Source organism: Neofelis nebulosa, chromosome 3, assembly GCF_028018385.1.
Source record: "Neofelis nebulosa isolate mNeoNeb1 chromosome 3, mNeoNeb1.pri, whole genome shotgun sequence".
In the NCBI taxonomy this organism is placed as follows: domain Eukaryota; kingdom Metazoa; phylum Chordata; class Mammalia; order Carnivora; family Felidae; genus Neofelis; species Neofelis nebulosa.
The window spans coordinates 62,820,085-62,833,122 of NC_080784.1; the positions used below are offsets into that span (position 1 = coordinate 62,820,085).

A 13,038-nucleotide genomic window follows, 5' to 3' on the forward strand; every position below is an offset into this window, starting at 1 on the left:
GCATTATGGATTATGTTATATAGAACTCTCTTTCTTTAACCTTAACAGAGACATAGGCTTACTTTCTTGGCTTGTTCAAGACTCTTGAGTTACATATATTGGTAGCTACCATTCAATGAGTTTAGGACAAAGTTATAACAAATTTCTAAATTTGTATATTGATGTATTTTTGAGATTTTAACCTTTTTACTTTTGTGTTAGTGACCATGTGTTAGCCTTTCACAAAACTCAAGTTGTATTATAGGGTGTTTTGTGGTTTTTTTTGTAAGTTTTAAAATTTATTTATTTGTAACTCCTTAAGAAGTTGAAAAATTGGCAAACTATGTCTGTTCCACACATTTGCCTTTGAAATACTGATCATTAATAAAATCTAAATCTAAAAGATTTTGATCCACTGGTATGTGGCTGTCTTACCCATTTCAGTGACTGTATAAGCAAGATATGTATTTTCTCACCATCCCTGTATAATCACTATGTGTTGTAATGCTCTTTAATTTCCCTCCACCCTAAATTCTGTCTACCAAGGAAATTAGTCTTGTTATGTGAACTGGCAATGGACTGAATACACTGTTGCCCCTGAAGGAAGCCAGTTAAACAAAAGCAAACTGTGCCTTTCAGAAAAACAGCACACATATTTCAGAAAATGCTTCATAAAAATGATCCAAAAAGGTAAATAAAGAATATAAAGTAGAATGAAAAGGTATAAACAAATATTCTGAAATATGGAAGGAGAAGCCAAGAATAATAAGGTGAAAAAAATAATAAAAGAGAAATGGAAAAATTCCCCAAAATGTTGAAAGGCATGAATCCACAATACAGGAAGTATAATGTGTACCAACTAAAATAAATAAGAAATTTAAACATAGACACATTGTAGTAAAATAACAGAGTATCAAAATAAAATCTAGTGAAACAAAAAATTAAATATTATGTCATTAGACCAACATAAATTATCTCAACAGAATTAATGAGATTCAGAAAATAGTGGAAATATACAATTTAAATATTGAAAGAAAATTAAAGAAAATTCAAAATAAGTTCTTCAGGAAAAAATATCGTCCAAATTTGCTACACAAAAATCTTTGAAAAGATTGTACAGCACAAACACCCAATGCCTCTGATTGCAAGATGCACAGAAATATGAGTAACCCATGGCGCCCTACCTCCAAACAATATCCCATCTTTCATTTCCACATCTTTTGACTTCCAGAGAATTTTTTCTGTAAGTACACCACTCCATCAACCTTTCCAACTAGTTTGTCTCATGCAGCATTTAATTAAGGCTAATTGCAAGGAAGCTCCAAGCAGAAGAATGAGAGCAACCTGCGTACAATGGTGACCTCAACTCAGAGTGCCTGGGTGGCTTAGTCAGTTAAGCATTCGACTTCGGCTCAGGTCATAACCTCATGGTACATGGGTTCAAGCCCCACGTCGGGCTCCCTACTGTCATCTCAGAGCCTGGAGCTTGCTTCAGATTCTGTGCCTTCTTCTTTCTCTTCACGCTCTGTCTCTGTGTCTCTCAAAATGAATAAACATTTAAAAAAAAAAGGGGGGGAACTCAATATTGACCTCAACAGTGTCTCTCTTTCCCACTCTGGGGTCATGGCCCAATCACCTGAACAAATGCCTGCTAGGAACAATGTGGTATCATTGATCACTTCACCTAAGATCAGTGCCAAACTTGTATCAACTTTTCTAATTGGGTACCTCATGTTGTAGAGAGAAATTCCTGTCAAGGTGCTCATAAAAAAATGAGTCTGGTATGCCACCTGGAACTGAATAGCCAAGTGTGATTCATTTAGGAGAGATCTCAGTTTTCTGAGAGCCACATGATCCACTGGTGGTGCTTCCCAAAGCAGGTGAAGTTCTCTTAGACCACCGCTGAGGTGCAAATCACCACGTTTTCTATATGGAGGCAAATTAATGCCTGTTTTCCATACAAGGTAATAGTTCCAATAGTACACATAGTGTTGTAGAAACAAAATAATGTTAAAACGGGTGTGACCTGCAAGTCACAACTACATTTTTCTGTGGACACAGATTGACAGTGCATCAAATGTGACCTTCCAGCCCACTAGAAGATCTTTGATTTTCCAGTTGAATTAGCATAATTGATTCTACTCCTTATTTTTGGAGTGATACTTGAAAGCAGTCTCTTCAATCTGTCCAATTTTTGAAGCAACCAACTGAATGGCATTCGGCCATCTCACTGAATGGTGGAGAATGGAGATGGGAAAGACTTCTGGCGGTATTGGCAGGTGCCTTGCATGAGAGGTTCAGGATCTGGTGCCATCCCTTTCTCTTTCTGATAGACTTCTCAGTTAGATTAAGCAGAATAGAGAAAAACATATCGAGGGAAAGGAAAATGCAGCAGTTAAATTTAAGGCACTTGCAACACTTCGGGAAAGCCCTACGAGGGCACTTTCCTTGAGGAGGAAAGAAATAAGTGTGGCTCTGAAAGACAAAAGACCATTAAAGTCTCACCCTCTGCCATTTCTCCCAGAGTCTAAGGGTCCCCTCCCTAGGCACTGAGGTTGTTGCTCTCACTCTATAAAGACAAAATTAGTATGCCGCAATATAAAAATTAAAATTTCCCCTTTCTTCCTATCAGCTCCTAAACACTACACATGAACATTTCATCTACAAGAGTCCACCTGAGGAGGGACAAGGGGAATAGAAGTTAGAAGCATTTTGTTTGCAACTTTTAGCTTCATGGACTACTGTCAGGGGACTTAAGTGAGCAGTGTGACCCAGGACCATGTTAATCCAACAAGATAATCCAAGTGGCTGAATCAGAAATAAGCCTGAATTCCCACAATTCCCTTTGAACAGGCTGTCACCTGCAGGATACGGCAACCAAGCCAGCCTGACTTTGCCATTAGGAGAAGGAAAGAAAAAGCCTGAATATTGAAAATAGGTACCTAGAACGTCTTTTCATCTTGTTAGTTACTAAGGACCCACCCGAGAGGCTTAAATTCCCTTTCTGGAGACAGCAAAATTCAGTGACCAAACTCCTTTGCTAAAGTGAAGGAGGCAGTCAGAAACCTCTTTGAGGAGATTTTTGAAGAGACCATGCGAATGCTTAACAATATCTGAAACTTGTGGATAGTAAAGGGCATTAGATACCTTACCTGTCACCCTGTTTAGTAATTTTGTGATAAAAGTTTCACAGCTGTCAGACTACAAATAATCCAAAAACTCAAACATGTGATGCATGTTTGTTTCAAAGGACAAAAGGACGTGGCCAGAGTCAGTAGATAGTACTGGAATAGCAATAGCATCGCCTGAAAAAAATTTCAACAGAGACTTCAAGCTGAAAGAGACCATTAGGGTTGTGGAGCCCTAAAGATAGAGAGTATGATACAGCATTCTGGACAGCTTCCAAATACACCTGTTGGTTTAGTTGATATAAAGGAACAAGCAAAATGTCCAGGAGAGGAACATACACGTTTCAAGACTCAAAAAGTCCAGTTAGGTACTGGGACTGCTTTATGGCACTGATGACGAAAGGAATAACACTTTTCCTTCACTGTTGGTGAGACTGAGCATTGTTAATCCACCCAAATAGTCCTAAGAAACTTCACTTAGCAAGCAGACTTGTGAATTTTTTCAGGAGTTTATTCAGCCATCCCTGCTGGTGGAAGTGTAATAATATTACAGTCAGAGTCATTGAGACTGAAGCTTCTGACTTTCCAACAAGTAGGGCATCATCTGTATAGGAAAGTGGCAACAGTGGCAAGGAGGTTTTCCCCCTAGAAAACTCTTGGCTCTTGGCTATATCTTGATAAGGGAGACTTTACGCTGATACTTATCAGACAGCAAAGTATAAACGTATAGCACGTTAATACCTGCTATACGTTCAGATGTAGAAGCAACCCCAACATATACTGAGCTGGTCCTAAAAATCCTCACAAGAAAAGTCACGTTGACTTACCTTCCATATTGTAAATGTGCCCAGATGCCACAGTTGAATCCAGGGTCACCTTCCCCAACAGAATCAGGCATGATGGATGGTGCTTGCATCCAACTTAGCCATACACGTTTGAATCTCTTCCCTAGTCCAGCGTTCTTCAGTACATTTGGATGACTGCACACAGCCTTCTGTCTCATTTGGAAATAGAGAACCCTTGATCCTACTGTCAAGATAGCACCGCATTCCTCCTCCTGGCTGGTGGCTAGTAAACAATAACCAGAGCACTATTTAAATAGATTCAGCCAACCTTAGCTCTTGCTGTTCAGGCTCAAAATTGTCAATAACAGATAGAACACTGGATGATCCTTTTTCTACTTTTGGCTCATGACTCAGGTGAGAGCATTCTGAGCATTCATTACTGGGTCTTGAACAATCTTCTCATAACTTCTAATCTGGTCCATGGAGCTTAGTATCCTTTCATTTCCAGAAAACTATATCTCTGTGAGCATCCCATCCTCATTGCCAAAAGAACTATGAAAGCTCTGAGATGTTTACCCTACTTGCAAATAGATGCCAGGGTTTATACATGCTAGCAGAAGACCTAAGACTCCTGGGTCAGAGACAAAGTAATTTATTACTTATGACACAAGGAGCATAATGTTTATATTTGTGTCAATTCTCCTTTTCCCACGAGTCCCACAGGCACAGTGCAGAGTAACACACACTGGGTTTGTGTCACAGCTAAGGAAATCTGGATATTTCAAAATGGGCTGTAAAGAAGCCTGCTCCAACTTTGCCTTGTGGTGAGACATTATTTTTATTTTACTGGGAAGCAAACAAATCTGCCCTTTCTTCCAGATAGGAGGCAGAATTATCACCGTCTTGCATAGATATTAGTATACAAACAAAATTGCATAGATAATACAAAACAGAAGGCTATCAGTGCCTCTGCTCCTAAGATGTAGGGAAACACAAGAGATCTATAGGGACGTGTTCTCCAATACTACAAAATAATAAGATAGCTCTACAATGTCGGAAAAATTAGATTTCCCGATAAAAGTCGTAACAGATGAAAAGGATTACTACAAAATGATTAACATGTTACTTCACCTAGAAAATCTAATAGAATAAATCTAATCTTTTAAGGTATATAATAAAAATGGTTTCAAGGTATATAAAGCAATTTCTACAGGGAGACATTGTCAAATGTCACTCGCACATTGTGAGGTTTCAGCTCTCCTCTCCTAATAATTACTGGAGCTATAAGGAGAGAGAGAAAAGAATTAGGTTCCTTCCCTCCCCTCCTTGGCTCAGAGTAAGTCAGTGAATCCCCTGCATAGTGGTGAATGGAGAATGGTTGGGCCTCGTAATACACTATGGCGGTGTGGCTACTTGTGCCTAAGAACATGGCGTAGTTAGTGGGGAATATTCCTGGAATTTCTATGCTGAAGATATGGCCAGCAAGGTTGTTAGATGGGTTCTGTTGGGCAATTAAGGAAATAGAGGGCTCATATAAGTAAATCCATGTTTTTTATTGTTGGAGAGAGTACTTACGAACATGGAAAAGGGGAGGCTGGACAGAATCTTGAGATGTTGGATTGGAATTGGAGATATCAGTATGAATGCGTGTTGAGTTTTTGTATCAGTTAAAAAATATATAGACACATTGGGAATTGGTTATAGATGTATTTGTATTGTGTGTATCCTAGAAGGATACTTGTTTATTTATGACACTTAATACATTATTAACTTCTGAAAGGTTAACTAGTTTGCTACCACCATTCTGTCTCATCTTATCCTTGTCGGTTTTCCTTTTTATATGCACCTTTCCTACACAAACCGATCCCTCATAACGTTTTGGCCACCCCAGTTAGCAGGTCCATCTTCTTTTCCATAGTCAGCTTTGCCAGGATTCTTCCTTTCCAAAAGCGTATGATGAGCTGTGGTGGTCTTAGATGCACCTGTATTCCTGTAGTGAGTCAACAGAGGGCCTTCTGGAGGTAGTGTCTTCTCAGGTTACTCCCTCAGGTTTACTCAAGAGGAAATATTACATGGTGGAAAAGCTAAGTTTTGTGTGTTTGTATCTTTGTATCAAAACTCATTGCACCAGCTCTTCCCTATCTTTCCCTTTTAGGACATGCCAAAGTAGATCACTGCTACCAGTGCATAAAACTGTTTAGATGCTATAGACCATTAAGCCTATATCTTAGTTATAAGAATAGTACATAATTTAAAATAGGTTCTTGGTATTTCTTAAGCATAAGAAACAAAAAATATCCTCAAGTTTCATGTCATTGAAATGGTTAAAATAAAAATTTAAGTGCGTAAGCCCCATAGACATTGAAATGTATGCCCAAACTACCGCAATTTAGTATTTTTATGTTTGTGTAACTATTAAAGTCATCAAAATTTTCAGGTCTTCAGAGTATTTTCTCTTGTTATCTAAATTTAATTTTCTGCTCTGAATCCTTCATCTCCTCCTGTGTTCTTTTAAAATGCATCCCTTGTTACTTATTGACATTCTTTTTAAAAAAAATACTCCCATTTATATCTGTTAATGTAATTTCTTCTCTTATATCCTCCTAATTTGGGGGAGTACTTAGCATCATGGTCTTCTATTTTCATCCATTTCTTAATTATTTTTAACCACTCCGTGCCCTCCTGGAAGAGCCTGAGTTGGTGTCTGTCAAAGTGCATATGAAATACTAACATAAATAATGAAAATAGAAATCAATAGTAAGTTACAAATGATTTCATTACTTTTATGTATATATCAGTCATCAAACAACATGGTTTTTAATAGGTTTTATTTTCAATGAAACTACTGCTGATATTGAAAGCAACATTTGTCTGGAATAATTTAAATAAGAATCTTAGTTTGATGACAGAATTTAATAAAACCTGTAGAAGGAAATAATTATAAAATAAACACACTATATTGTTGATACTTAAATTTTTAAAATTATTACCTGATTTTGAATTCTGGGATATCTGTTTACAACGATGGCCTTACAATGATGAAAATGCATAGCTGAATGCTACATTGTGCACACAGATCTCAAAATAAGAAACGCTTGATAATATATGATCTTATAACTCAAATAATTTAGTGATACGAAAAACAGATTTTTTTTTCTATGTATATATTCACAATCTCAACCAAAGTGAGGGAGTAAACAATCCTGACCTTCTAGGGCTACATTGGATTAAGTTGATTTTAAGACAACCCCCTGTACACCTGTGAACACACTCTGATACTCTTCAAGGAGAAACCACCCCCAAAACAGTATTTCCTCAGTTCTGAGTCCATAGTTTATGTGCCAAGTGGTTTTCTCCTTGGCATGTTCTCAGGTTGCACTACAACGTATTGTAAGGTTTGTGCCAAATGATAAATTTCCTTGGGGAATTTTTGTTTAATTTTGGAAGAAAAATATATATAATAAAAATTAGAGATATATTAGTTCAAAGAGTATACTACATCTAAGAGGATATGTTCAGTAAAATAAGGATTAAAGGTACTCTTGTTTTATTTTTTCTCGGCAGCTCTTGGTCAGATAGTCTAGTTGCCAACTGTGCAATATCTTAACTGGCCCATGATTACATGGCAGGGATTGTGAATTTATTAACCTGGGTTAAAGCTCCTTTGCTATCCCCATGTCATCTCATCTCAGCTTAAATGCAACTAGTCTTGATTAATACCCAACTTCTAGACGTCTGATAGAAACAGTATGAGGTGTAAGGACTAAAGGGAAATTGGCTTGCATATCATTCAGCCTTAAAGATTGCTTAAGTTAAGGACTTTAACCTTCTTAGGATCCTGTTGGTCCTTTTCTCATTTTGATTTTGCTTAAATAGCATCTGTGCTCACATCTCTAGTGTTATCCCTGTAAAGGGACAGATCTGAATAACAATATGGGAAGACTTTAACCACCTCATGTCAGAGGACTCTCACCTTGTGCTGAGGGAGGTATGCTATAACATTTGTATGTAAAAATCAGTTTCCCTAAATAAGGTTTCTGGTGAGAAAAGAAGTTTACTCACAATAAGTGAGGTGTTATTTCTGAAGGAAAAGTATAGTGACAAACAGAAAACAATGGTGTAGTGTCCACTTCAGTGCATAGGGTTGCCACAGATTTTTGCTATGCTTAGCTCCCGCTTGTCATTTTTGCTACAGTAATAATGTGTGTGGGTAATTGGTAAATCCCAATGAATGAATGGATTCAAGTCTAAATCAAGTCTTTTTTTCTTTCTCTGGTTGTCTTTGCATGTGAAACACCAGAGTGGGAATCAGAGAACCTCAAGTGGAGGACATTTACTTGCAGAGGGGTTAGCTATAGCTGCCTATGAGGAATTCTATTCATGAGAGCTCTTAGACATGATATTGGTTGTCTAATGTATTAAAGGTGTGGAATGTGATATATTAGCCAGTCCAAGGTAGATTAAAGCAAATACTAAAAAAAAGTGCTTCATGATATTCCAAATTTCCAATTTATTTTTTCACTTGTATCAAAATTTTTATCACCACAATAAGAAATAGAACATTGTTGCTATTTTTACCTACTGCTAATTATATACTTGTTCTACATGAGAAGCACTATAAAGTAGGCTCAAATCCTATTTTAGCCATGCATTTTTGATCAGTTGCATAAAGTTCTCCAAACTTCACTTGAAAAACTTATTTTAAAAAATATATCTAGGGGCGCCTGGGTGGCTTGGTCGGTTAAGCGTTCGACTTCGGCTCAGGTCATGATCTCATGGTCTGTGAGTTCGAGCCCCGCGTCGGGCTCTGTGCTGACAGCTCAGAGCCTGGAGCCTGTTTCAGATTCTGTGTCTCCCTCTCTCTCTGCCCCGCCCCTGTTCATGCTCTGTCTCTCTCTGTCTCAAAAATAAATAAATGTTAAAAAAAAAAATATCTATCCTACCTTATTCATCAGAATATAATGCATCAAAATTGCTTAATACAGTGTTTGACACATAGCGATACCTCAATTAAAGTCGTCATTTATAAAGTATGTATTTTGTTGTGTTAGCTGATGTGTATTTTAAATTTAATTTTAAATTTAAATTCCTGGATAATTTCAGTACTTGAAGCCTGTAGTTTATACCATTGCTTTTTATCTTACATGCATTACTTTAATGAATGACCAAAAAGAAAATACTAATGAAATATGGAAGGAATCTTGAGTTTAGTTACTTATTCATTGTCTTTTGATTGACTAGTGCTTAAATCGGGGCATTATTGACATTTGAGGTCATATAATGCTTTATTCTGGGGGGCTTATCTATGCCCTGCAAGATCTTTAGCAGTCTTTCTGGCCTCTGACTAGTAAATGCCAACGGTAATCCCTCCCGCATAATTTTAGCGGTTTTACCAAAAACCATTTCAAGCTGTCCCCTGGGGCAAAACCACTCCAACTGAAAACCTCCAATTTAAGCCATCCAACAAGCTCACAGTGATTGCATTATCTTAAAAACTGTAATAATAACCTCTCTCAGTGTTTATTACCCTGATGGTTGGGGTCTTTTCTATGAGCAGATGAGATCTCTCTTATAGTAAGATTAAATGTTCTCCTTTGATATATAATTAAGCAAATGATTTTAACTTACTTTCCCTGACAAATGGCAACTTTGACCATGGAAAAATCATTTTGCAGACTTGCTTTTCACAGTAACTCCTAACTTAAGAATTCTTAATGCTCAGGGTCTTAGATAATCAGGAATGCATTAATCATGTCTTTCTCTACAGAATTTCCATTTTTTGGTAATTATAAACTAATGAGCATGCCCTTTATGTGATATTTCAGTTCACTTATACCTTTATAAATATTTCAGGTTTGTGATAATTAAGTAAATTGAATGTCATTAATTAGAAATCCAATCAGTAGATGTAGCTAAAAAAATATTTTAAAATAGTGCTTTTAATGTCCTAATATTCTTTGGATAAAATTCTTTATGAAGTATTTTTATTTCAAAATCAATCCATAAGGAAATAAAACTAAATGGCTTTCCAATTACAGGAAGCTAGATTTTTATTTATTTATTTATTTATTTATTTATTTATTTATTTTTTAACGTTTCTTTATTTTTGAGACAGAGAGAGACAGAGAACGAACGGGGGAGAGTCAGAGAGAGGGAGACACAGAATCTGAAACAGGCTCCAGGCTCTGAACTGTCAGCACAGAGCCCAACGCGGGGCTCGAATTCGCAGACAGCGTAATCATGACCCGCGCGGAAGTCAGCTGCTTAACCAACTGAGCCACCCAGGCGCCCCAGGAAGCTAGATTCTTGTAACTATGAACATGGGTGGATTTGCTATCTTTCTGATTCTGTTGGTCTTTGCAGAAATGCATACAGAAAAAAAAAAAAAAAAAGTTTGCTAAAATCATTCTGAAGAAGAAATTGTTTTATTTATAAAGTAATTCCTTTTCAAAACTATAATTTCATCATATGCAAATTTTAGACAGCTTTGAAATTTGTGTTATGTCAAAGAAAGTTATCTAAGAGGTAAAACCTTTTTAAACTAACAACTCATGTATTTCTGTTGTTCATTCACTTATTTTTCTGGCTTTCATTTTCTTCAAATAAAAAAAGCACTTTTAAAATAAACCACATTTAGAATGTAAAGGGGTATGGTGTAACAAATCTTTGAAGGGAGCTAACATTTTCATATTTTAAAATTCAATATTAGCTATAATTAATATTGACTTTTGGCTTTGTCTGCTCACATTTACAATTGTTCTTGAACTTTTCTTAAATTGTGTCATAAGTCAGAATTTTCATATGACCAGATTCCGAATTTTGAAATATTATGTTAAAAGAAGTTACAGTAATATATATATATATATTATTATATTTTATATTATAATATTTATATTATATATATTATATATATATATATATAAATTTGAAGTCTCAAAGTTTTATATAACTTATCTGGCTTTCATTAAAGTGCTCATAATTTTTACTTTTTTCTACTTTTGATTAGCTATTGGGCATTTTAATTATATTTAAAATCCATTGAGATTTTATAAGTCAAAATCATTTCCTTAAATTACTGAAACATTGAATAATAAAAAATAATTTCTTTGAAGGAGTTTATTCCTCTAAAAAAGGCCCACTAAGCCACTACAAATAAATTCCAAGTGTAATAATTTTTACTCATTTGTTGAAAGTCTAGTTTTGAATTTCGCCTGTCCAGTAGAGAGTTATTTGACAAAAAAAAATGTTGTACAGATATGAGTAATCTGATTAGTCATTGGGTGTATTCAGTTCTTCTTCGTATCAGCTGAAGCTGAATTAAATTAGTCACTGGTGCATTTGTCGATTGGAGCCAGAAAGTCTGCCCTATTTAATTTTAAAATAATTTGCACTGAGTAAATTATGGACGTAGCCACTAAAGAAATCACATTACTTCAGAATTAGCAAGATCTATTTCTTTTAAAGTAGGAAAGTAATTATTGCCTCTTAAAAGATGGAGTAGGCTTACAATTTTTTAAATCATGTCAAATTATGCAGTTATGAAATATTAAGAATGAGTTAAGGTACTTAGGCTTAAAATTTTACAGAGTAATGTTTACAAAGAAAAGCAAAACAAAACTAAGCTAAACTAAAGTAAAAACGAAACAAAACAAACCCAAAAAATCCTCAGAACTTCATGTGCCATAATAATTTTGATTGTTTGAGTTTAATTTCATTCAGCTTGTGTTACATTTACTGAGAGCTCAGTTCATGGTAACTGTTGTTCTAGGAAAACTACCTATTTGATTTTTCAAACTCAGTAGATTCCATGTTATTATCCCAATTACTCATATGAAAAAAATCAAAGTTCATAACATTTAAGAAATTAGCTCCAGATACCACGGTTAGAAGTTAGAACTTATAGATTTGAAATCAGGTGTAATGTTCTTCATTCCATGCTATTCATTTGCCTTTTTCTGTAGCATGTGTAATAGAATCAAATAGCATGTGACTTTGTATTGATTTAACTAAATGTATCTAAATAACTATTTTCTTTTCTCTTTGTATGCAGTGCAAACTAGAATATCAGGCATGTGTCTTTGGAAAACAGATCTCAGTCAAATGTGAAGGACGTTGCCCATGTCCTTCAGATAAGTCCACAAGTACAAGCAGAAACGTTAAGAGAGGTAAGTGATAAACATTTATTTATAGTTTTACATTTGTTTTCTGTATTAAAATGTTTTGCAATAAATGTTGGCATTAAAATGAAGTTTACTTCATGTATTACTTCATTTACTTCATTTATTACATTGTAAATGAAGTATTTTTTTTTCTTTAGTCTCAATTATTTTAGCAAGCGACATTTTTCTACGGGGATTTCTATTTATCTTGATAGTAAGAGTTGGATGCTTCTTTTCTACATGTTCACCATATATAAAAAATCTAAAGAAGTGTCTTTTATAAATTACTGTGTCTAAAATGTGTTTGACATTCTTTTTTTCTTTTGGAGCAAGTCAGTGGTAAAGCAGTGAGTGAGAAAAGAGTTTGATCAGATGGAAACTGGGCAATTAGTAAGAAACTTTTATATACTGTGTGTGTTTGTGAGAAAATTTTCCTACAGGATAGTTTAATTAATTAAATTTTCTTTTGATTAGGTCTAGAGTCCTTAAATCTTTATTTTTATTGGTTTGGTGTATAATAATAAAATAATGAAATACATTTAACTCCGTATGTGTTATTATATAAAATTTGACCTTTTGCAGATTATTTGTTGTAGTTCACACAATATTACTTACATGTTTGAGGTACTGTTTATGCCTTCAAAAATATCTCTATAGCTCCTTGTTTCAGTTCTTCATAACTTTAGATGAGGAAGGATATGTAGGGAATACATATTCCTTTAAGTGAAAGATTATTTTAAAGAGCATTATCATCAACATTTATCATATATTTTATAAGCATATGAATCTTATAATTTAATAATTATTATTGTGGTTTCTTAATGAAGACCATTGATTTTTGTACTTTTTTCTGAAAAAATCAATAATGGATACATGGACAAGAAATATATTAGTTAAAATGAAGTCCATTTGATACAAATTATGTATTTTCTTTTTTTAATTTTTTGTTTTTGTTTTTGAGAGAGAAAGAGGAGGGGAAGGGGCAGT

At 35.0% G+C, this 13,038-nt stretch overlaps 1 protein-coding gene across 3 annotated transcripts in view; it reads left to right on the forward strand.

The window, feature by feature from the left end:
• SPOCK3 (SPARC (osteonectin), cwcv and kazal like domains proteoglycan 3) overlaps window positions 1-13,038 on the forward strand; it is a 491,866-nt gene that overhangs the window by 327,743 nt on the left and 151,085 nt on the right. For all 3 annotated transcript variants that reach the window (XM_058720948.1, XM_058720947.1, XM_058720946.1), the window contains exon 6: window positions 11,943-12,057. In XM_058720948.1, coding sequence (XP_058576931.1) covers window positions 11,943-12,057 — 115 coding nt within the window. The remainder of the gene's footprint in view (window positions 1-11,942; window positions 12,058-13,038) is intronic.